Source organism: Pogoniulus pusillus, chromosome 22, assembly GCF_015220805.1.
Source record: "Pogoniulus pusillus isolate bPogPus1 chromosome 22, bPogPus1.pri, whole genome shotgun sequence".
NCBI lineage: Eukaryota > Metazoa > Chordata > Aves > Piciformes > Lybiidae > Pogoniulus > Pogoniulus pusillus.
Genome location: NC_087285.1, coordinates 12636768 through 12663042, shown reverse-complemented (window position 1 = coordinate 12663042; position 26275 = coordinate 12636768). Strand labels below are relative to the sequence as shown.

The following is a 26275-nucleotide window of genomic DNA, read 5'->3' as shown; positions in this document are numbered from 1 at the left end:
ATGTTTGCTTGCAGTTACAGGAGGCATCAGCTGGCTTCAAAAGCACCTTAGAGGCCCAGGGCCAGAACAACAGTGGCTACAAACAGCATACATGCACACGACCACTCCAGGTCAGGATTTTCAGGAAAGGCTTCTGGCTACCAACAAGAGGTCACTGCAACAAAACACCTTATTTGCTAAAATTAGGAAATCTTTACATCAATAAAAATGCAAATGGGGAAAAGCCCTCTCTATAAATGCTCTACCTTCTGTTTAATGGGAGAGGGCAGCTCTGCAAGTTCTGCCGTTTGAAGTATTGGCCAAGTGGCACTCATTTGACTGCAGTACCAGCAATGGAGAGCTCCGATACAGGAGTCAGCTGCCACCACACAACTTGCTGTCTCTCCTGTAGGACACCATGGCAAGATAAAGCAGCTCAGTGCAAGGCATTTCTTCCCTAAATGGAGAAATACCCAATTACACTTACCTGCAAGAGCCAGGCTTGTCTGAGACTGTTCGTGCTGCAGTGCAAACCAGCCAACGCTCAGCTAGACTGTCCTCAGGAGCCCCAGACCCCTGAAGCCCCAGAACAAATCAGGATAAAGGAGGCGCTTGCCTTGGTTGATGAGGGCTGGGTTAGAGATCAGTTAAGCAACCTGGGCATCCATAAATCCATGGGTCCTGATGGAATGCACCCACGGGCGCAGAGCAAGCTGGTGGAAGTCATTGCTGGGCCACTCTCCATCATCTTTGGCAAGTTGTGGGGACCAGGAGAGGTACCTGAGGAAAGCAAATGTCACTCCAGTCTTCAAAACGGGCAAGAAGGAGGACCTGGGTAACTACACACTGGCCAGCTTCACCTCCCTCCCTGGAAAGATGATGGAGTAACTTATTCTTAGAGCTGTCTCTAGACATAATAAGGGTAAGGTTACTGGGAGCAGACAGCATGGTCTTACCAGGGGGAAGTCATGTTTAACCAACCTGATAGCCTTTGATGAGGACACAACAAGGTGAACAGATGATGGTAGAGCTGTGGATGTGGTTTATCTTGATCTCAGGCAAGCATTTGACACTGTCTCCCACAGCATTCTTGCAGCTAAACTGAGGCAGTGTGGTCTGGATGATCAGGTAGTGAGGTGGATTGGAACTGGTTGAAGGAAAGAAGTCAGACAGTTGTGGTCAACGGGATGGAGTCCAGTTGGAAGCCTGTATCTAGCAGGAGCCCTCAGGGGTTGTTACTGGGACTAGTATTATTCAATGTCTTCATCAACAACCAGGATGAAGGCACAGAGTGCACTGTCAGCAAGTTTGCTGTTGACACCCAACTGGGAGGAGTGGCTGACACACCTGAAGGCTGTGCTGCCATGCAGTAGGACCTGAGCAGGAAGGAATACTGTGTCTAGTCATGGGCCCCTCAGGTGAAGGGCCTCAGAACCGCTTGAAAGAGCCCAGGGCAGAGCCACAAAGATGACTAAGGGAGTGGAATAGCTCCCTTATCAGGAAAGGCTGAGGGAGCTGGATCTCTTTAGCTTGGAGTAGACTGAGGGGTAACCCCATTCACATTCATAAAGATGTGAGGGGCGAGTGTCAGGAGGAGGGAGCCAGGCTCTGCTCAGTCCAACGACTGGACAAGAGTCAATGGGCACAAGCCGGAGCATAGGAGCCACATGAACACAAGGGAAAACTTTTTTCACTGTGAAGGTGACAAAACACTGGAACAGGCTGTGCAGAGAGGTTGGGGAGTTTCCTTTTCTGGAGACTTTGAAAACCCACCTGGATGTGTTCCTGTGTGACCTACTCTGGCAGAAAGGGTTTAGACCGGATGATCTTTCAAGGTCCCTTCCAACTCCTAACATTCTGTGATTATTTCCCTTTAAAAGAGCACTGAAAAAAAATCAAGGCTTTATTTGAATAAATGTTACACAACATTCTTTATCATTTACTTCTCAGCAAACCTTAAAGGGTGAAGTATATTTTCCTCATTCAAGTCTACAAAATGAAAGAGGCATAGTGACCATTCAATATACAGACAAGAAGGTAGCACGGAGCAAAGCTTAAATATTAAGCAACTAAAGCAAAGAAGTGAAAAGCAATACAATTACTGTAATTCTCTACCATTAGAATATCCCTGACAATTTCATTTCAAAATGAGAATCTGGTTTCAAACAAAAGGGCTGTGAAAACAAAGGCAAATACAGTTAGCTACCTTGTCTATCTTTATGCTATTTGCTTATATACCCATATTCTCCAGTGGAGAGACCTGCATCTCCCTTAAGCATATTTTCTTCTATTTCAGCTGCTGTGCACAAGTGCTCGTGAAGATGAGGAAACAAGAGCACTGGTTCAGAGTCAGATGTCACACAGGCAGGCACTACTGGCTTCTACTTACAACATCAATCAGTTTTCAATCCAATGTGCAATAACCCTGCTATTACAGACTCGGGCCTTTTTCCTGAGCAGAAACTGGTTTGTGCCACGTTGTTTGGTGGCTTCCTTTTAGTTTGTGTGTTGGTTGGGTTTTTTTGTTGGATTTTTTTTTTTGGGGGGGGGGATAAAAAATTCATTTATTAGGCCAAGACCCTCGTTAGTTGTCAATACAGTCAGGGTTGGGTCTCCAGAGGTGAAAGGCTAGCACATACACAACAGCAAATTGCTTCCCAGGCCCTTGAATTACATGCCTTCTGTTGTCTAAGTTGTAATCAAATCTCAGACCACAAACAGGACCAGATTGCCAGTGATCCTCTTCAACTGCAGTAAAAACATTGATCTCAAATTAAAGAAGAGGTATTTGTACCTTATTATGAAAAGTGGTACAATTCAAACCTACTGGACAGCATTAGGCAGCTGCCTTTTAAGAAGGGAGCAAGTATGAAATGTCTGGGTTTATAAATAAAGAATTTACCCTGGAAAAAAGGGAAACTGCCTCAGCACACTTGTCAGTGATACTCCTTTCTTGGGCCTGGATGTCTGTCCCAGCCTCTCACTTCCCCCCTCTCTGACTGTTTAACAAGGATAAACCTGTTTGCCAATATCAAAGCCAAACGACAGAGTTGTCCTGACTTCAGATTGGATGTGATTAACTGGGGCTTGAGAGACAAAGGCTGTGAAACTGCCTTTGTGCTGATACAGATGCCTCTCAAGAAGGTGCCCCTCTTTTCAAAGGATCTCGATAAAGACACTCTGTTTACTCAAATCGAATCAGGATATTAGTAAGGAGGAAAAGAGTTTACTACAAGTCTTTTCACTTCTACAGAAACACAACTTTGACTTTTAGTAGATCATGTGCACGTTTTCATTTCTTCAAAACAAATATTTCTCTTCCCAGGTTATATAATCAAGCCCCTGCTAAGAACTCTCTAAGAAATGATACTGCTGAGAAAGTGTGCACACAATGTCAAATAATTAGTGACAAATAAATTAATATTTAATAACTCAATATTTCAGCAGCGTGTCCAGCATTCACAAGCTCCATGGAAGTAAGTCTTAACCAAACACCTTTTAGGGAAGGGAATAAAAATGGATAAAACCCACTGGGTTTGGATCTTTCTTTTTTGATTTACAGCTATTCAAAGAAGTCAATGCAACTCAGATAAACAACCATCAGAAACACTAATAAAACCTTTGCTCTACTAGTTACCTATCTGAAAAATATTTATGTCAAAAGGAAAAAAACTTAACCCATGATCTGAAATAGAAATGCCATTCCATTTAAGCACTCTCCATTTGTGATTCCCATCTTGTTAGAGTAGTATAAGCAAGACGCTGTTCCCTGCGGTGTAACCCTTCTTAGCATCATTCCACAATCCTCAATCCCCTAAGTGTTACAATAGCACAAATAAAATGCAACCATATTCACACAGAAGGAGCTTTCCCATAATACAGAGATACATGAAGTTTGTGGTCACTGTCCTTTCCATCACCTCTATGGGAAATATTGGTCTTGTATAGCAGGACTGTTCATATTTTACAATACAATTGTTTCTGGACATGCTTTTGATCACAGATCACAGCTCTGCTAACACCTGCACTAAATACTAACTAAGCCTCATAGAATGGAAAATTGCAATGCTAAAGTTAAGAATTAAAAAGAAAAGTTCAAAAGTTACAGTCAGCTTCCCAGGCAATTGGCTCCATCACTGGCACCTATCAAAACATACAAACGTGACTGTCACATTACAAAAAAAAACCCCAGTTATTTGCAGTGATTCTTCATACCAATAATTCAAGTGGTTCCTTGCATGTCAGTGTTGTATAGTCCTTAATAATTCCATGCGTCACTTATTGCAAAAAGGTTTTATAAAATAGTTCCTAACCTCTTTTTAAATCTTTAAAGAAAATGTACATTAGGTACAGGTGCCCTAAAGAGGGTTGCGAGAGGGAGCTTTGACGTATTTACCCCCTTTCCCCTTCAAAAAAGGTTTACTACTTGGTGAAGATTTCAGAGGAAAAATAGGACAAGTCAGTCTCAGATTTCTTTCAGTCCTGATGAGCTGGTGCTCTTCGTGGCAGTGTAGTGAGGTTCCATAAAAACAGCAGTTGACTAGTGTCTCTGAGCTGAAAAGGGGAGAGAAAGGGAAAATGGTTAAATGCCTTCCAGTAAGTATTGCAAAAGTAGGTAAGTAAAATCTGAGGTGGCCAGGAAAGCTACCAGTTCACCTGCTTTGTGCACTGGGTGCAGAAGGGGAAAAAAAGAAAAAACCAAAATTACTTATCACAAGCCATACACAAGGGAGCAAACTCCTCAGTTGACTAGAGTTTTAAGAGGAGCTACTGTACCAATCTAGGTTATGTCTCACCCCATTTCAGCATTCAGAGAGAATTTCAATTGTTAAAGACTTTTAAAGACAGATGATGAAGGAGGGCAACTAACATACAAAGTCCGTACAGTGATGTGCAGTCTGCGATACAAAGCTAAATCTGACACTGATGCCATTCCACGTGCAAGGCCCAGGTGTACATGGGAACACTAAAATACCAAAAACCTGCTAAAATTGTTTTCCATTATTGCTCATGGAACCTTATTGGTTCCACAGAACTGGAATAAAATGATGCTAAAGCAGATAGAAGCAGTCCAAGTAATAACTATTGCATGAGACTGCCACCAGTCTGTAACCATACAGGGCAGTGAAGAATCAGCACAGTCTGCCCTTGGCATGCCTCTTGTGCAGCGTGAAGAAAACTTTGTTCTAGAATAAACTGAGTAGGAGAAGACCTCTGCAGATCATCTGCTCCCACCCCTTTGCTCAAAAAACACACAGGAGAGCAATAAAGGTTCCAACAGGACCAGGCCACTCTTCTTGATTCCTTTTACCCATCAGTCGAGCTTTTGACTGCCAGGACTACTTGAGAGGTATGTGCACATTTTCCAGTACTGACCACAGCACTGTGAATAACATAGCTGAATTTAAAAAAAGAGACTGAGCATGGGCAGGAAGATCCTAAAGTTAATTCTAAACAGAAATAAGAATAACAGAAATAATAACTTTTTTTTTTTTCTGGAAAAAAAAAAAGAAGTCTAAGCAAAAAATGAGAAAGAGGAGTTTGTGAAAATGGTCCTACCACAGGAGGAGGCAGGGAAGACAAAGGGGATAACTATGAAGTTTCTCAAGGGCTCAGTTGCTCACTGTGCCACAAAAGGACAATATAAACCACAGAAGAATAATTCATTAAGACTAAAACAAGAATGAAACTTTGGGAAAGTTGAAACTTGACAGATTCAGGCAACGAGGCCCTGAGCTACTATGTGCTGACAGTAGATTAGCAGGCACTCATCCCAATACCCAACAGGTCCTCATTCAAGTATGATACTCAGAACTGCTATGTAATTAAACCTACTTTAGCTATGGTCCACTCCAAGGTGCACAATATAAATCTGCAGGACCTCTACAAAGAGAAGAATGCTAGACAACATTCCACTGTGTTCAATAGTACTTACTGTTGGTGCAGGTAACTAAACACCACAGTATTCCAGGCTGCAAAACAACCAATATTGGGTATTAAAGCATACAGTCAGTGAGAAGTTCTCCAAAGCAAGATTAATAGTAAATTAGCATTGTATGTCTATGAGGCCTTGCAATGAGAAGTGTTTAGAGTATGCCCAAGAACCAGACTCTACTCAGAAATCAAAGATCCCATAAGAAGTTGAATGACAGTTCAGCCGCTAGGTTCCAGCACCCACATTTCCAAAGGTGAGCCTCAGTGACACTATTAGTAGCCAGCAAACTTCTATGACACAAAGAAAGAATCTGGTTCCCTTACCTGAGCGTGCATATGGATAGTACCAGCTCTAAGGACATGGCCAGTTCACTTTAATGTGACTCTTCCCTCATTTTAAGGACAAGCAGTTTTACTTTTCACACCCCCACCTTATCAACTTAGCAACTGATGCAGTTGCAGTGATTCAGAACCCAAGTCTGTTCCTTAGAAACAGGCACTCATTCTTCTGCTGAAGCCAGTTCATACAGCTCTCTTTTACTCTTCAGTTTACTGTTGAGAGATTCCAGAATGCCCTTAGCGAGCTTCACTTCTCCACTGACATTTACACATCATTACTAGTGAGTTCAGAAACGTCACTTATCTGTTATAATCCATTCTTCTGTTTGCACCACCAGCAAACCCTAGTTTATAGAACCTGAAACCAATGGATGTCAAATACCGAATCCCAGACCTAATCCAATAATATAGGCCTGGATCACACTTTCTAATGTTTATGACTTCAGGCAAATTAAGCTCCCTTTGCAGCAACTCTAAGCTCTCCTCACTGCCTTATTTCCTCTTCATGTTAAAAAAAAAAGGCTGAGACATGCACACATCCATGACAGAGCTAAGTGCTGGGTATGTGTCTAGGCTAGAATTTCCAATAATGTTCAGTATTTGCTGGCTTTAAACATGTACTTTAAACTTCCTTATGGACTCAGGCACACACTGAAAGCTGAGCATGCTTGCTAAGTGTCATTCCCTCAAATCTAACCTTTGGAAATTGAGGGGTTTAAAAAAAAACACAAATAAAGACTTCATTTTCCTAGAAGTCCCTTCCTAACTCTGGTCCCTACATCATCTGCAGGTTTCTTGTGAGATCTTCCTACTCATGTTTCCCAGCCTTTTCCTTGTTTTAGGTAGTAAGCTTCTTTTAAAATACCCAAATGTTACTATATCGTTTCCTTTCATACATCAGGAAAGGCAGGAAAATGGACTGCCCATATGGTGCATCCTATTAAGATGTGATCCACATAGCAAAAATGTTTGATTGCTGGTTTAAGGGACAAAAATCTCCATTCTTAATTTTCTTCTTTTTACCTTTACATTATACCTGAAAAGTTATTTAATCTGTTCATGTAATGCAAGCTTCAAGATGCAAGCCTAAAGGGAAACTTAGTGTGGATCTTTTCAATAAAATATGTGTCAATCCTGACACTAGGTTGAGTCAGAGAGAACAGCTGGAGTGTTCAAAAGGAGGGAAATAAAATAAGAGGCAGCTCATTACCTCTGTCCTAACCTGCTCTGCATATGATTAGTTGACAGAATAGCACTTAAGGCAGGGCTTAAGCCAGACAGACCTGCCAAATTCACTGAAAACTTCAGTGCCCCTGGTATGAATCCACAGTGGTCAAACACTGTGAGGGAGCAGCAGGACTCATCAGACCGATGTAAAAAGCTGCTATTTGTTGAAACCTATGGTAGAAAAAACCCAGTTAATGGGAGTAAAGAATTGATGAGGGTTTGAAAAAATAAATTAATTAACCTCTTTGCTTGTCTGAGTTCTTACTGACTGTGCCATAAAAAAATCATGCCAGAAAAAGATGCTAAAGTCTCAGAGGAAAAAAAAAAATCAGATGCTTTTTTTGAGCTTAAACCAGACTTTACTAGCAGAGTTCTGGGGATGTTACACATCATTTAGTAAACAAACGAGCAGACAGCAAAACAAAATATCTACCAGTACAAACACCTGTGCAAACACTGTGCTGCTCAAAGCCAGAGTGATGCCATGGAATTCTGCTGGACAAAGTAAATACTGACAATAAGTGGAAACTGAAGCAATGGATTCATAATGACCATCACCTTTCTGTATGTTAGAGTAAAAACAGTCAAACTTAGGGCACTATATATTCAATATTGAGACCACTGGAACAATCTCCCAAAGGGAGTAGTGGGTTCCCCTTCATTGGAGAGTTTTAAGGTTCAGCTTGACGTGGTGCTGGGCCATCTCGTTCAAACTATATGATTACCTAGAAAGGTTGGACTAGATGATCCTTGAGGTCCCTTCCAACCTGGCATTCTACGACACATTTTACTTCCATTATGCAATGAAGCCCATAATAATCCAGAATTTTTATGTCATGAGAAATGCCAACAAGTGTGACAGCAAGGCAAACAACTTTCCACTGCAGCAATGTGACTGGTAGTCAAATTCAGATAATCAGTGCTTTCTTCCACATCTTAAATTTCTCCTGCTTTCTACAATGTGAAAATCACCAACTACACCCCCCTTTGTTAGGGCATGACTCAGATGAGACACCTATTTTCCCTTCCAAGTAAAAATCATTAAGAAGAGATTGTGCCTTCTTTTGACTTTGCATCTTCACATACACCTGCCTGTACACTGTACTTGTTGTGGCCAAACTATCAAGAATTTCTTCATTACAATAATTAAATTTGCTTAATAGAGAAGCAGATGACTCACAGTTGTGCCCTGCACTGGAGTTTCTTTATGCTTGTTTGCATTGAAGTTTTCTTTATGCTTCTCATTCCTTATTACAACTACTACAAAAACTTTCCATTTGGTCACTCAGCTTTTTAAGCTGAAATTCAAAGCTGTCTTAACAGTGGCATTATAATCTTTGTTGAAATGATTACAAGATAGAAGAAAACTGAGACGACAGAAAGTGAAAGAACAAATGGATCAGTTGCTCTTATGCATATTATGATTTGCAGGCAAAAATCCAGAGTAAAAAGGAGAGGTTTCTTCATTTCAATACAGTGTTTCCAACTTGCAGAATCTCACTATTCCAGTATACACTAAACTTGTTACCTGCACACTGGCAAAATGAATATGAAATATTTTGTATGGGAACCTTTGTACTGTCACAGTGAAGCTGCCTCCAGAGTGCCGCATGTAAATTTAGCTCAGTCCAGAGAGGACTAACCTTGGGCTGGATTGCTATAAAGTATGAAAATCAACTAGAGGATGTCTTATCTGCCCAGTTAAAATGCAACTGGCATTGCACTATTTTAGATGTATCAACAGCAGCGTTTTGTATAGCAGAGGTTTAAGGCAGGAGTATATATAAGCTTAGGCTGTCTGATACAGTGACTGGAAAATAAAGCCAGACACCTGCAGTCACCTATCTCACTATTCATGTGCTGTGAGGAACATTTCTTACTCTGCAGATAGAATCATAGAATCAACCAGGTTGGAAGAGACCTCCAAGATCATCCAGTCCAACCTAGCACCCAGCCCTAACCAATCAACTAGACCATGGCACTAAGTGCCTCATCCAGGCTTTTCTTGAAGACCCCCAGGGACGGTGCCTCCACCACCTCCCTGGGCAGCCCATTCCAGTGGGAGATCACTCTCTCTGTGAAGAACTTCTTCCTAACATCCAGCCTATACCTACCCTGTCACAACTTGAGATTTCCCCACTGTGAACCACGAGGAGCAGTGACTGGCGACCCAGAGAACAAAAGGTACAAAGAGCGTAGCTGCCACAAAGGATGAAGTGTGCCTGGGTCCTCAGAGAGTGCGAGTCACCTGCTTTGGCTGTATCCCTGCCACTGAACGCCCTGACCCTCCTGAACGCAGCCGGCTGCCCCAGCGCCTTCGCTCGCTTCACCCTGCAAGCCACGATCTGCAGCGAGCCACAGCAAAGCCTAATTCTGAGAGTGTGGCTCCCCAGTGGTGTGCAGTCTGCACTCTGCTTGGAAGCAGTTTCATTCAACTGCCAGGGACTACGGAGTCATTAAACATCACCAGCAGTAACAGATGTAAGCGTGTGGGTTAGAACGAGCAGCGCCGCGGCTTATGGCCGCTCGGCACTGATGTCATGAACATCTGCCTCACTCAGCTGCACTTACACAGCCTTCCTGGGAGTCGTCACTGCCATGTGCAGTCTGACTTTTCCAGTGTGAACACCGCTCTGATCCTGTCTATTCATTGATGTCCAAAGAGAAGCACTGCCTTTGAAAGCAGCTGGTTTTCTCTTCAAAGGAAATGCAGAAAGACAACAGGCAGCCATCAGAAGGGAGAAAAGGCAGCCCAGAAGGGCAGGAATGCAGAAATAGCAGGCTGCCCCATCACACACGGTGAAGGAGACAGTGTAGAACTCTTAGAAAGCCCAAAGCTCCAAACAGTTGCAGTAACATCCATGCAACTCCCTAGAGGACTAATACTCTGTATGTCAAACTATGCAATTGAAGAAGAAAATATGCAAGTTAACTGTTCCTGATTAAATTAAAAACTAGTTAGGATGAGTTAAAATAGGCTTCTTGCCCATACCATGAATGACTAAAAAGCAAGCAGAACTAGTAGATTTCTCTGCAGCTCAAGGCAGCCTTCACCAACAGGGCCTCAACTACAAGGAAAACCAAGAGCAGGAACACGTTCTTCAGTTTGCACAACTCGTTCCCTGAAACAGCACCAAGAACTTGTAAAACCCAGCCAAACCCAGCTTTTTCATATAACTGTATCAGAAGAGATACACTTGAAAAATCTTAAGGAAAGATTTTTCTTCCCCCAGAATAGGAAAATATTGCTAACAAGAAGAAAATAAACCACAACACCACAAACCGACCAACCAAAACCCACCCACCCAAAAACTAACCAAACAAAATACCCTCTTCAGGGCTCAAACCCTTCTGCTATGATTTTTAGCATCAACTTGTAGAGGGAGGGGAAAAAAAAGGTAATCTGATTTTGGTTTTGTTTTGCTGTTTTCCCTAGCAAAATACAGGAAAACAGGTTTGCTTTGTTCTGGTTTTGGGAGCAAAGGTAAAGGAAGGAGCTATTTTTAGTACTAAACCTTCTCTCTTATCTTGCCTGAAGAATTCGGGAATTAAGAGTGATTTGGGAGCTTTCACAAACACATCCCAATATCTTGCACGATGTCCAAGTTAAATAAGCACCATGAAAACAGTAAGAGTAACCTCGTAATTTCCTTCTCCTATTGCTCAGAGGTCAGACTTGCTGTTACAACCCCTAGCAAACACATTTCTTGGCATTTTTACCAAAACAGAATGAAAATCCCTATCTACTAAATAAACGCTGCAGATGGCCAAAAAACCACAACTTTGTTGTCAATCACCTTCCAATTGAGGTTCCACAGGTTACCAACAGGAGAGCAAAGGTAGCAGAGCAGACTGAGACTGGATGTTAGGAACAGGTTCTTTACCATGAGGGCAGTGGAACACTGGAACAGGTTGCCCAAGTTGGTGATCCCTGGAGATATTCAAAGTGAGGCTCGAAAGGGCTCTGAGCAACCTGATTTAAATGAGGATGCCCCTGCTGACTGCAGAGGGAGTTGGACTAGATAGAGTTTTGGAGGTCCCTTCCAACCTGGACTATTCTATGATCTAGACCATTCCTAGTACTAGCAAACATAAGGACACGTTTCTTACCACACTCCTCTGTGGCACTAACTGATTTTAGGGCTTACCTTAGTAGTAACATCTTAGAAAAGCTGACACAGTATGTCCCTTACTAAAATCAGTATCAAGACACCTTCAGTTTGAGACAACTAAAGAACCAGATCCCATTAAATAGACCACAATTATTTATGAAACATTGTTTGTAGATACCTGTGCCAACTGAAGCATTTAATCAGGTCACACAGAGCAGCTTGAAAGTCTAACCCAAACTTAAACTTCTTTGAAAAATCCATGGTTTATGACTTTATCTCCTTTTCACTAGAGCTAATTGCCAAAACTGGCACCACATGCTTTAACATTCTGAACCACCACAGCAGTGCAGTTAAATGCTAGTGTTTCCCAAAGCCAAATAGAACCCCCCGAGTATTACTAAGTAAAAATTATGCAAAAGTAGCATTTCAGTAAATATTTGCTTGAAATGGTATCTGCTTACTTTATTAGCAAAGCAAATACACTCCTCCCCTGCAGGCACCTGTTAAAAGCAGGCAAGGACAATTCTGTCACCAAGAATTACGCTGTGTCTCTGTTATAGAAACCTTTAGTGATGGTAACAAGCTAGTGAGAACACAGCTTGCCTTCCAAATTAGATTCATAGCACATAGCTGGTACATGTTTCTTATGGCATATTTGACATCAAAACCATTAGTAAGTGAACATGAAAACTGACCTAGATCTACTTTTTAAACAAACAAAATGAAAACCAACCCATAGCCTAATTTAAAGCTGACATGGTATAGAGACAATGTTGCCCAAACATGATTTTGGATAGAAGTCCCTAGCAGGAGATGCAGTGCAGCTTTACTACATGTGGAAGCTAAGACCCCATCAGAAATCCATCCTTGCATTCTACCACGCATGACTCCTGCAGGACTGTGAACAAGGATGCATGAGGCAGAATCTTTCACGGTATGTCTGTTTCTACAAAGACTTCAATCTTCCAAAATCACGATGCACAGTAACAAAATTAGAGAAAATGGAGTCATGATGACAGAGTCAGGACAGATCATCTGTTCCATCCCATACCCAAATGCAGGATGAGTGTAACCCTTTCCTAACAGAGCCAGGTAGTTATGCAAAACCTGTGTTGTTGTTATTGATGCTTTGTTGCTTGAAGTGAGATTTTTACTGTACGATTGCACATCTATATCCCCAGAAGGTATGCTACTATAGTCAATTCTAAAAGAACCAAAAAGACACAGGCACTTCATCTATGCACAGCTGAAACTGGCAAAATACTGTAGGAAGTCACCCCACTTCCATGAGTGAAGTGGATTCTAGATGACATTCAAACAGTTGGCTGTGGGACAATGACATACTTCATGCCAGAATTCTCCTATAAGCTCTCTAAAATAGGAGACTACTCCCTTCTACTGAACTTGCAGAAGAATGTATCACCCTCAAAACCCACCACACAGTTCCCCTTCCACTATCACATCCAGCTCAACACACCAACTTCTTCTCTTTCCCTTCAGGTTCCCTATGACCTTTCTATTTATACCCTTAAAAAGTCAACTGAAAATCAGAAGAGAAAGCACTTCAGCGTTTAACCACTATAAACTCTGGACTAGAAGATGACTTTCAATATTGGTTTTAGTGTACCTACTCTTTTACACAAAATACTGCCACATCTTACTGCTCTTTTGATCATAAACTCACTCTACTTAACTTCCAATTCTCAGTCTTTAAAAAGTCAGTGCAGTGATCTCACTGTCTTGCCTGAATTTGCTTAATTCTACAGACATTTATTAGAATACAGTCAAAAAGATTATCTGAAGTAGTTTTTCACTGATTGTCAGCCTCCTCCTTTCCAGAATTCAGCCAAGAAGGAAGCTCTATTTTTTTTCCCACTGTATTCTGGAGAACATGCAGAAGAACAGATGATGATGCTACTGAGGACTAGCTACTAAGACTTTTTTTCCCCCCCAAAGTTCACTCTCCTATTCTACTCAGCTCATTTTAGCAAGAGGTTATAAAAGACTCAAATGGAAACCAGTTTCAGGACATAAGAGAGTTAACTAGAAACCAACCTAAGGCTAGCAATACAAAAAGCAGTTCTTACTCCTTCCTCACTTCCACTGATGTGGAACCAAAACACATTTATCAACTACTTTTTAAAACAAAAAGATTTTACAACATGCTGGGAAAAAAAAAACCACCACAAAAAAAGTCTTCTCAGCCTTGGCAGAGTTGACTTAAGTTACTCCCAGTAACCACACCCTTCCTGGTGAGGTAGCTGTTAGTTATGTAGGTTTCAAAGTAAAGATATCAGTGCCTGAAAGAAAACACCATATAATCAGAGATGATTATCTCATTTATGTGTTGACATAAAATCACAACTCTGATTAGAAAAATAACAAATATTTGTTCAATTTCTTGTAGAACTCCACTTCAAAGACATAGAGGCATTTGATGTTTTCTTCCAGCTACACTCATGAACTGATTATACCCTTCACATGCTCATGTTAAATCTAAGGTTTTTTTCCAAACCACTGTAAACTGAAGCTAAACAGCTGCAAAGCAAAAGTAGGCTGGTACTAGAAACTCCTCACTACAAGCCACATTTCCCCCCTAAATTGTAAGGCCATACATATTCAGTAAGTAAACCGAGGAATTTCATTAATTCAGAAACACATGATTTGAAATCTATATTAAACTGACAGAAAAGTAAGTCACTCCTCCTACTGATGTTTGTCTTCTCAGGACACACAGAGCTTACCACAGCTGCATAGCCTAATGACAGAGCTGCACTACTCTGGCAGTGTGCGAGCCTGCTCCTGTCAGCAGTTATTGGAAAGTCCTTTATGCTGCCAAGCTAACTCAGAGGTGGGCAGATGTGTGCCCAGCTGCACAGTGCAGATACAGAGAAATGTGGGGGGTTTGAAGTTTCTAGCTAAAGTGACACTAAGCTTTGTCTAAGTCTTCAAAGCTCATCTCCATGCAGCATCCATACTGCCCTAAGCAAGGTTGCTTACTGTAACCAGGCTTTACATCAAGCCAATTTTGTCCACTGTTATATCTAGAGCGTTAGCTACTTCAGAGTGAAAGGAAAATTATGGCTGAGTGTGAATAGGGTGTGTACATCCTAATACAGCAAGGGATGAAAGAAATCCCAACAAAACAAGCTGTTTTGAGAGCTGAAGTGAGAATGCATCTTCACTGTAAAACTGTAAAAAAAGACTTCTTAAAAGACTGAGCGGCTACAAATCACAAACTAACTCTTTAAAGGCCTTTCATAAACAGTTCTCTGAACATAAAACAATCTAAAGAAACCCTTGTACTTATTGTTACCCTCCCACGTTACTATTGAACACCTAAGCAAACTATGTATGCTTGAGCACTATTCTAACTGTAGACAATGGAAGAGCTAAGAGTACAACACATTGAGGTCTTTTAAAGAAAAAATAATTACATCAATATTACTTTCACCACTACCTGGCTCAGAACAACTTACATCCAGTTCACCTGAGCTCCTAAACCTAAAAGGAACTAGTAGAGACACCTAAACCACATTGTATGGGTTCTTGACTTCAAAAAGCAATCTGCTTTAATAACAAAGTAAGGGTTATTTACTGAAATAGTTAACTGTTTCTGTTTGCAGGTAAGAATACAGAGAAGTCAAACAGGATTTAATTTTATTTTTTTTTCTTTTACATTATTAAATTTTTGGTGTGTTTATCACAGTCAAAAAGCATTGAGCAGTGTTTTGGGGTTTTTTGATAACTGTTAGAATGCCAAGGTAACGTTGGCTTATTTGGAAGCTTAATTAGCACCTAGCAGAGGTAACCATAAACTTGAGCATTTGAATGGCCATTTGTTTGACACTTTTAGACTTCCAATTGTTCTGTAGGCACAGCAGAATAAAGGCAAGAATGCTTTGGAAAGACCAGAAAGTATCATCAACACACTAAATTTAATCTTTAATTTAAAAATATTTTAAAGGGCCAGACAATTAAATCCTTGCTCCCATTTTCATGCCTATTTAAAAGGTAATTTCAGACTGAGCTTAAATTTTTTACATCTGTCAGGATTGCCTACATGGGCAACTATGAAAACCAAAACAAAACCAAAATGGGAGGAAAACTGCTTTGGGATGAACACAGAGATTCTTCAAGGCATTGCAAGGCTGAAACAGGAGTGGGTTGGAGAAGAGACAGTAATTCACATGGTCAGATAAGGACCAAAACTAGAAGGAAAAAAAACACGTAAAGTCAGTTGCATGAAAATGCCCCAACATTGAGCAAAAGACATGCAAGGAAAACTGAGTAGCAGTGGAAGTGGGTCTGATTAGGTTTTGATAGATGGAGAAAACTAAAAATATTTCCCCACTGTACAACTGACATTATCCACAGTCTTTATTCAAATATATGGAACAAACTCTAATTATGGGAGAAATTTTATAAACTCCACAGTTTTGTAATAAAAGGGTCAGATGATTGCTTCATCTCAAAATTAAGACTGAAGTATACCAATAATGCTTTTATATCAAGCAGTTATCTTTAAGAGTGCATGAAAAAGGACAATTTACTTTTTAAAAGGGTGTCCTCTAAATATGGCATACATATAAAATACTCTAACATCCTGGATTTTTTTTTTTTCAAAGCTTTTTGAGAAACACACACAAATAATTCAGCTTTAGTCAATTTTATTTACAGTTTGTTTTTCTTTACATTTCAGAGCATTACACAATTACATATTCTCATTTTCTGACCTGCAAACAGATACCTTAAACGGAAATATTAAAAAAAAAAAAAAGAAAGAAAAAAAAAAAGAAGTTAGATACATCCAAAATGCAACAATTACACATCTGACAATTCACAAAGTGTAATTTACTAGGACGTATCCTAAGAATTTAGGAACAACCAGTCAGGAGAAAATCTGACCAATTTCAGCAATCAATTATTTACACATTCAAAACAAAGCCTCTCTTAAGCTAAACCTCCAGGCAAATGGCCTGAAAGATTTCTTCAGGAAGAAAGACCAGAAGTTATGATTCACACCTATGCAGCATTAACAGCCCTTGATCCCAAACACTGAGCGACTTCTCAGCTTTGTCTTAGAGCTACAGGCATCCCTCTCAGCTTCTCAAACCCTGAAGTGTTATATTTGTGCCCCCGTGTGCATAGAAAGGCTGAGTGTTTAAGTGGTCACTATGATAAAACCTCATTTAACCTGGTCTTTAAGTTACACAGATTTTTCTTCCTTCACAATTTCAGCAAGTCTTCTAATGCCATTTCCACTGGCCTGTATGGTGGGGCCTGCCTCCTCCAGATGTTTAAGTAGGCTTTGAACCACTTTGCACTGGCCAGACTACATACATTAGAGACTATTTTAAATCATCTTTAAAGACCATTTAGACAAGGCTTACATTTCTACACTTCCCTGATGGGCCACCTAAGAAGAAAAAAAAAAAAAAAAAAGAAAAGAAGTCACAACGCCTACTTTCATCCCTTGTGTTAACCCTTTGCCACACAGCAACTAGTTATATACTGGGTAGAAACTACTAAAAAATTCCCTGCAAATAAGCTGCCTTTCAGCTGAGGCTATGGCTCCTATGCATTGGGTGTCTGAGGAGGTTTTTTTTTTCCTTAAAAAAAATTCTCGCTTGAAAAATACTGAAGTTCTCACTTTAGGCTAATTCTGATTGCATGTTCAATTCACTTAACTGTCAAGAAACCGCTACAAATGGAACAACTTTAGTATAAAAAGCAGTCAACCGAGTGCAACTTCTGACTTGGCAAGTCCTTCATGGTAGTTCTCTAACTAGACTATGAATTTTGTGGAGCCTCCAGATTTCTTGCCTACCTTACTTCCCATGTTCACGTTTCAAACTGTGTCAGCAGGGCCCGAACTTCGGGAGTCAGCTGCTTAGCAGCCTTAGCTGCCTCTGTGACGGCCTTGCGGTAAAGACCCTTTCTCTTCTTATTAAAGCGCAACTGGAAGCTTTCTAAAAAGGGGGAGAGCTGTGCAAGAGCAAGAAAAGATGTTGTTGTGGAGCCAAACCACGAGATACGAGCCTCCTGTCGAACTAAAAGGCCATTATCTTTCCGGCTCACAGTTATGGTAAGAATACGGGCTGGCCACCAAGGGAAGCCATAAATCTTGGCCCAAACAATGTCCCCTACACATACGGTCCTGCCATCTGGTGTGACACATTTAGAGACGTTTTTGGAAAAGACTTCCGTTTTCAAGGAATTACTGAGCTTTTTCTCTTCCTTTGAAGAGGAGGAGGAGGAGGAGGAGGAAGGTGCATGCATGCTGCCTGGAGGAAAATCAAAGCTTTCAGTAGAGCTACACTCAGAGTTGGTAGATTTCAAATCATCTGTGCTATCGCTACTACAAACTGATGCACTGGAAGAGTCAGATTTCTTTTGATTAAGGGTCATGTAAACCGTTATATTGCTTTTGCTGCCTCTCTTGCCCAATGTCTGGTGTTCATCCTGATCAACAGTTACATGCATTTCACTTGTGTCCTGAACCTCACTGCTGGCCTCTTCAGGGCCTTCTGAGGGGCTCTGATTTTCTGAAGGGGCCTCACCTGCTGAGCGGGTGGAGGAGCAGCGAGACTGGGGCTTAGTTGCCATCTTGCCACTCCGTATTTTCTCAAGTCCTGTCTTGAGAGAAGAGTCATTTTCTTCATTCCGATACCTTTGTGGCTTTAAACGCAATCGGGGTGGGAGGGAACCTGAGCTGGTGTTCTGGAGACGCCGCGTGAAGTGGACCTTAGAATGTGCATTTTTGGAAGAGGAGGTTGCACTCTGCTTCTTTTGTGCCTTTTCTTTGGCCATTTTCAAGACTTCCCGAGCTTTTGCATGATCCATGTTTTTGCTCTGGAGAACTTTTTTTGTACTTAACTGCGCTTTTGAAGTATTTGCTTGTGCAGAAACTTTAACTACTCTGCTTCTGCTATGGGCAATATTTGAAACCTTGACCACAGCATTCCTTTTCTGGCTTTCATTTTGGCTTTTTCCATCCACCTTATGGTCAGTCTTAAGTTTTTTATTCACAGTAGTCACACTCTCGTTTCTTCGCTTTTTATTATCCTCATACTTTGAAGAGTCACTTGCATTGCCACCTTTTTTTATTTCCTTTTTATCTGCAACAACACTGTTTTTGCACTTGTCACATAAGACCTGCCGGGGTCGTAGTTTGATAGCATTCATAATAGAAGTGGGCTCCTCCCTGTACATTTTACGCTTGGGTCGCTTAATTTTCCGGGGTGGAGGCTGAGGTATTGACTGGTTATACGTGTCCCTGATAAACAAAGGAGGAGGGTATGGCGCTCCCTCGTGAAAGAGAGGAGGTGGTTTAGAAGTCCATAGGCTTTTAGCTATGCTAGGTTCTGATGGCTGCGTCAGAGAAGAGTCATCAGGGACTGCAGCATTAGATTCACACTTGACCTGTGCCTCATCTTGGAATGGTTTACTTTGGAGCTGCATGGCTTCAGGTTTGTCCTTGTATTCCCTTTTAGGAAATATGGTCACAGGAATTCCATGGGGTCCAAACCTTTAAGAGGGGAAGAAAAAAAAGAAAGGAACCAATTAAAAAAAGTTGAGGCTTCTTTTGTTTCATTAAAAATCGTCTGAAAACCTGTCCACATTCTGTAGCCACCATTTGAAAGATACAGAACTGCTGAAAAACTAAAACTTTGTACCTAGCCTTACGGTAAGCTTTGAAAAAGCAGGACACTAAAATCAGATCAGTAGAGAAAATCAAATACACAAACTTGAATCGCCTTGAGACAGCAGTAAAACAATTTTGTACTTTTAGAACATGTTTATCAACATACAAACTACATGCCAATCCAATCAACTCTAAATCTACCCAAAATTATTCCATACTAAATCAATGTATACAAAAGCAGCACCTTTTGCAAAATTATTCCATTTTTAGCACAGCACAAAAGGCTGAATACGTTTTGGATTTATGCAGTATAAATACTCGCATTGAACAGAGAGTACCATTATTCCTCATCCACAAAAGATTAGCACTTGATCATCTGATGAACTGCAGCCCAAAACAGGATGGCTTATTAGTTTTTGAGTTTCTTCCAGCAAAACTGCCCTTAGTCCACCACAGTATAAATCATTTCTTTCTGTTCTACAAACAGACTTTTTAAACCTTAGCCTACTTCTCTCCAGACTCCAGTTCTGCTGCCCTACTTGACTCAACATCTCTGAGAGAAGAGAATGAAAATTCCCTGTATGACTTGAGCATAGCTCAGCTTTCCCCTTAGTAACAGCAGTAGAAGGTTGCCTAACAGGTAACCAATACCGTCTGCAAAGCCTTGTACTACAGGAAACATTGCATAAGCAAGGTATCATGCCTGCATTTTCCTTAGTGAAAAATCAAATGGTAAATATATTAATTGCAACACTGTATCTTTCAATCCCCAGAGCAACAGCAGGAGGGATTTTAATAAAAACTTGCCTAGATTTCCTTCTGTTCCACTCCCCAACCTACCAGCTGAGACACCAGCCTTACACAGAGCTGTCACTAAGCTCTTCACTGCTTTTCAGCTCTGCCTAACTTCAGGTCCCATACGCAGACTAGGGTCTCGCTTCTATCAGTTGGTATATGAATAGTTTGCCTCGAATGCAGTAAAAAGTGATAGACAAGGTTGCAATGCCAAATCACCCACTCTGAATCACTAAACAAACACCATTGTGTTTATCCCACCTGACAGAACGAAATATTTACTCAAGATTTGTCCTCAGGTGAACACTACTTCTAGCCGCACTGCAGCTGCTCAACTGCAACATCCTCTTAAATGATCGAAATGAAGTTTATTTACACTCTCTGTCTCTCAACTGAAGATAATGCTGAACACCCATTTATCTTCCATTCACACTCCGGCAAGAAACGCAGTTTATGCAAGTGCCTACAGGTCGACTTTATTTCTTTAAAGCTGGTTTTGAAAAAAACAGTCTGTGTGTTAGAAGATTCTTTACACTGTCACCAACAGAAGCCATCACTTGTTTGTCCTTTTGCTTATCTGTTAAGCCTCGTTTTACACTTAGAAGCTGCAACTGAAGGAAACAACCCACCCAAGATTAAATTATCCATCCAAACAATTTGCACTTCATCACAGAAGGAGAGCAGAAGCAGACAACCCAAACAAGGGGCAACCAAACAATTTTATCATCATAAAGAAAAGGGAATTTACATTTTAGCAACAGCTAACACCCGGGCACTGTTCCATTGCTAGCTTTGAACTCTGGAGACAGAGGCGGCAGCCCAGGTCGGCAGCTGCTAGAGCAGTTCTGTCCTTACCCATAGGTAATTAACAACAGTTAATTTCTGGGGTTTGAACCCACTCCAGTTGAATTCCATATCCCTCCAGAAAAGATCAGCATAACTAAATACAGTCTACTGCACTAGTGAAGGCTACAGAAAACTACAAACATTTACCACCTGATACAGGCATTTCTCCAGCCTTGCAATCTTGGATTGAACCACAAGAGACTCACCAATAACTAAATTTAAAGTTCCCTAAAGCCTCAGAAGTCCAAGTTTAAGACGTTATTTTTTCACAAACACTTTTCTTTCCACTGAGGATTGTATGCGAGTTGTTCAGTTCCAAGTAGGGCTTTAAAAGAAACTATCAGCTGCAAATAATTAAATTAGCAATATTTTCAGTGTTACTTGCATTAATAACTCCAGCTTCTTTAAGAGCAGTAACATCCAGATCCCATCTTTCACCACCTGATAAAGATTACAGAAATAAGACAGCTGACAACAATACAGGGTAAGATTTCTGATGTGCAAATTTCAGTCCCAGATAAACACCGTAAAAGCAGAGTTAGACAGGAGATTCATATCAAACGGGCAAAATCCATGCAGAGCACCATTCAGAACTCTTCTCTTTTTGGAACTCTATTTCCTAGTCCCTTACGTGACTTTTCCATTCTTTAATGCACAACCCTTTCCTCTAGAAGACATTTATGATGACCCTGTATTAGAAAGTGTATTGTTAGCAGTGACCAGGGAAGAAGCAGATTCACAGGGACCGCAAGGAGGTTCTTCAGAAGAATCCTATTGAAGTATTTAATCTCTCTTTCCCCAGACTTTGTTCTACTGCTTCACAAGCAAAATTAGCATGATTAGGGCTTCAGATGCATTTAAAAAGCCAAACAGAACGCTCAGCATATGACTGATAGCATGACAGCATCAAAAAATCAATACTGCAACTTAAGACTATCATTCAAGCATCTGCACAATACACAGGCCAAACAGCTGAAGAACAGAAAAGCCAAAGAGGAATTTAACTAATAGGCAAGCTTCCTTTAGCATGACACAAAAGCAATCCAGATTGAATCTCTGAAGCCAGTTTGTCTCAAAATAAAAATCACAAATTAATTAGAATCTCCCACTGCTGTCCACCTAAAAAATAACAAACTGTAAAATTAGAGAACAGTCACAGTTACCAACTAGTGCTAGTTATATCAGAGCAAACAAAGACATCATCCTTAAAAATGATGTGTCAGCAAAGACAGAGCTTGTCAAGACACAGTCTACCTGAAGATAAATTATAAGATAAATCTGCTAAGTCCAGAGACTGAATATCACTTCCAACAGCTCAGTGTATGATGCCTCCTTCACCTTGCCTAATAGCAGGTTGCATCCATAAATAGAAAAGTTTTAAGATGATCTTTGTTTCCTTCTGAGTGACTGAGGTTCTCCAGCTACGCAGTTTAGAAGAACTATGAAAATGAAAAACAATGGCAGAAAAACTTAGAAATGAAACAGTAAATGACACAGGAGAACAGAGACAAAGAGCAAGGTAAGAGTGAAGGCAAAATGAAGAATGGCCTCATTCTACTTAATAAAAGACGATGTGATCTTATAAAACCTATTCAAGACAAGGCATGACACAGCACCTAATTAGTTCAACAGGAAGCACAACTATTTACTGCAAATGCTAGCATTCTGAGCCCCATTTTCCAAAGACTAGTGGTTGGATCTTGAATACAAGTGCTTCCCATGCAGTCACCATAATTATTTATTATATAAGCTACCAGTCCAAAATAGCCAGGAGTGCCATGTGCATGCAGTTGAGACCTAAAAGTTGTGAAAGCTAATATGTGGTTCATCTACTGCAGAGATGGGCTAAAAGGCTACCATATAAAAAACCCAATGTAACTCTACTGTCATGACATTCACCAATTCCCCTCAAAGAAACCATTTCATATTTGCTGTATCAGTGAGCAAATCCAGATATTTCATATGTCATATGTTGCATAGTTAAGTAGAATAAAAAATGGCAACTCCTCAGAGTAACATCAGATTTAATATACTGATCCTAAGGACCACCCATCCCTACTAGAATCCCAGAAAAGGCTGTTCTTAAAATATACTGGACTAGTTTCCTTTTAAAAAAAGTCTCAAAAATAAACACCTCAGTTTGTGCCTAAGTTGTTCATTGTACAGCCCACTCCTGCATAACATCACATACATCTAGCTCAGTTAAAGGATTGCAAGGATTTGTTGATGGTGGCTCTAAAATGCAAAGAAAACCAAAACATGAAATGGGCATTTCAACCCAATTTAAGGCAGTTGTAGAAAGTAGTACTCTGCTGCTCCAAACATTCAAAATTAGAACCAGTCTTCCATGTTGCCACCAGCTTCCTCTCTTCTAAAGGTGTGCTGGCTTTTTTTTTTCTCTTTGAAAAGACACCTCTAAAAGAGAAGAGAGTTGAGATCCATTTTAAGAAATCAATCTCCAAGAAATTTTACAAGCAACCAGACCAATCAGTAGGATCCAATCATATTGCTGCTATACATATCACTTCAATATACATATGCATTAAAGACATAAATAGCAACAGGAACATCAGGAACTGTATATTAAAGAGAATGATGAGCTAGATGAGATCAATTCTGTCAGTCCAGTGATCTTCACATCGAGACCTTTCTTTTGACCAAGGTATGACAGAGACAGATTTGACTTCCACAGTTTGTCAACTGCAAATTGATCATGAATATGCAGCCAAGGCATCTTTTGTAGTTATGCAAAACCTAGTCTGGGTATCAAAAGCTCAGAACCCTGTCACTTAAAGCCATATAGATCTGTATTATAGATATGTTAACTTAAGTACTTCAGACAAAGTAAAAACTTTTTTTTCAGATCTAATCTCTACAGCAGAATTACTGCAACGAATTCATACTACTATTCAATCTCCATGCAAAACAACTCAGTTAAAGAGCGCAAAAAGAAGGAGCAAATTCTGTTTAAATGTCTACCTATGTACATAAACATCTAAACAATGCTGTAGCAAAGCATTTTTATGTTATTATGTAGTCTTAAGCTCCCATCTTTAGCCTCCAATGTCTAACTTAGTTCTCTATTGAAAGAAATAAAAATGAAAAAAACACCTTGTTCTACTAAGAGCAGCCAAAAGGACAGAACTCACTGAACAGGTTCAAAAGGATTTCACGATTGTCTGCAAATACACTGAATTAATGTCAAAGCACAGTAACTTCCACTGTTGTGGCAAGTGTTAAATGAAGTCTGTTAGAAATGACTATGATCAAAACTCATCTTCACTGCTAAGAGTACAGTAATCTCCGATTACCTTTTTTTCCATTGCCCTTACACTCAGTATCATCCAACACAAGCAATATCTGAAGCCATGTTCACTGCATGGATAAAAGTTTAGAGACTGGAAGTATAATAATGTGCTGAAATAATATAGAGCTAGAGATATATATTTCAAGCCTGTGTCCAAACTGGGAGCTTAAATTGTAACGTTCAATATACAATTAGATCACAGCTATTTGAACACAAAGTATTTCAGAATTGCTCTAAACAACCTATATTCAAAATACAGATTATGCAATTGCTCTTTTTTAATATACAATTTTCTGGGTGTGGTAAAACCTGATATAGAACACATTGCTTTAAGATGTACTGAAAAAAGCACACAGAAGCCAACCTAACAACTCAACGCTGTACTCACCTCCTGAGCAACTTTATACCAGGCTGAATAAGACTAGTAAATGCTTATTTCACTTAGAGCCCCAAGAACATGGCAAGGAACTGCAGGGTTAAGTGATTCTTTGGACATAACACATCATCAAGATTAGATGTTGCCTCATCATCACAAACTCTTGGTGCTAAGAAAATTTTGGTTAAAGATACGATAGTTCAAATTAAGCAATGTGACAGTTCACATCTACGCAAACATAATCAAAGACTTTCACTAATCAGTGTTAAATTCACTGTTTCTCAAGCAGGTACCTCGCCTAAAATCCAAGCTCTTGCTACTGGCACACTTTCAAGGGAGCAGAAAGACAAGAGTAGGGAAGGTATAAAACTGAGTTTGAAAGAGTATGTCAAGGAAGCTGGTTACAAGAATCCATCTTAGTCTCCTACTGCAATCACTACCCAAGGGGAAAACAATTCATGGATATCAAACAATATGCAAATAGATGAAAGAGTATATGAGCTAACAGTACATCTTCCCATGTTAAAAGCCCTTTGAAAGACTCAAGCTTTCAGGAAATTCAAACAGAAGTCCTTGTAATCAGGATGCCAATGAAAACTTTTTGAAGGACTATCCATTACAGAGAGAATGAACTAAGATGATAAACCTTAAGAGTCCACAGGTGATCCCCTAATCCTTGATCTCTCTCCCTCTCCACCCCCTCCTATAAATCAGAATGTGCATCTCAACTTTTCATTGGAAAGGACTTACATGTGAATTCACATAATTTCCTTCCATTTTCTGTAACATGAACTAAAATTTTAAGCTTCATACGAACTTCCACAGTTTTACTGGCATGCTTTATAAAGCTGATGGTTTGCTTAAACTGAAATTCTTTTACATTTTATATTTGTTGGCATTATTAGCTAGAAGTTTCAGCTGCATTTTGAAGTGGATGTTTTGCTGATACATGTGCAGGTGTTACACAATTGCCAAGCTCCGTGATTAAGATAAAATACCTCGAATACACACTTCAAGATCATTCACATACCAAATTCAAGACACATGGAAGAGAATGGTACCATTTACTGATGAACTCTAAGCCAATTCAGTGTCAAGATGAACAAAATTCAGCCCCACACTGGTGTAAATAAAACACAATTTAAACCATACCCAAAATTTCACCTTCACCCTGTCTCTTGAAGCCAAGACAAGTCAAGCTACTGTTACACAGCAATCCCACGCTGTTGGAATGCAGGGAAGCACACCATAAGAAACGCCAGTTTAACCATCACCAGTTGCAGCTGAATGAAGAGGAGCAGCAGCCTGCAGCCACTTCAGGAAAGGCAAGCTTCAGGCACAATCATAGACCAGCAAGAGTAAGCTCTACTGGTTGGAAAAAAGGAAAAGTCAGCATTCTTTGTACTGACTCAAAAATCAGAAGCAGGCTGGCAAGTGTTTTCAGTACAAGCAACAGTTTTAACATGCTCTATACCTATACTAGGAAAATCCTAGAAGCTACTCCAGTTTTGTGAGGTATTTTTGCTTTCCAAGTCATGTTCTCTAAGTGTAGTAAAACTCACTAGTACGTATAATCAACTATCAATCACACACATATCCCTCTTTCCAGTGTTCTGGGGATAAAAATGTGTCAAGATGTGTTATGTATGTTCCTTATACGCCAGAATTTCACCAAGCTACTTCATACATCTGAGAAACAAGAGACCTGGTGG

The 26275-nt window shown here is 40.2% G+C and overlaps 1 protein-coding gene across 8 annotated transcripts in view; it reads right to left on the bottom strand.

Moving 5' to 3' along the window:
- The window catches only part of PWWP2A (PWWP domain containing 2A), a 38384-nt gene that overhangs the window by 6600 nt on the left and 5509 nt on the right, over positions 1-26275 (bottom strand). Inside the window, exons 2-4 of one of the 8 annotated variants that reach the window (XM_064161763.1) lie at positions 18155-19122; positions 5915-5951; positions 1865-4533 (exon numbers count right to left, since the gene is read on the bottom strand). In XM_064161763.1, the coding sequence (XP_064017833.1) occupies positions 4338-4533; positions 5915-5951; positions 18155-19122 (1201 nt within the window). In that variant the 3' untranslated portion in view covers positions 1865-4337. Of the gene's footprint in view, positions 1-1864; positions 4534-5914; positions 5952-16244; positions 19123-26275 lie in introns of those variants that run through there. The other 7 variants (XM_064161767.1, XM_064161762.1, XM_064161761.1 and 4 more) reach the window with 7 other exon arrangements.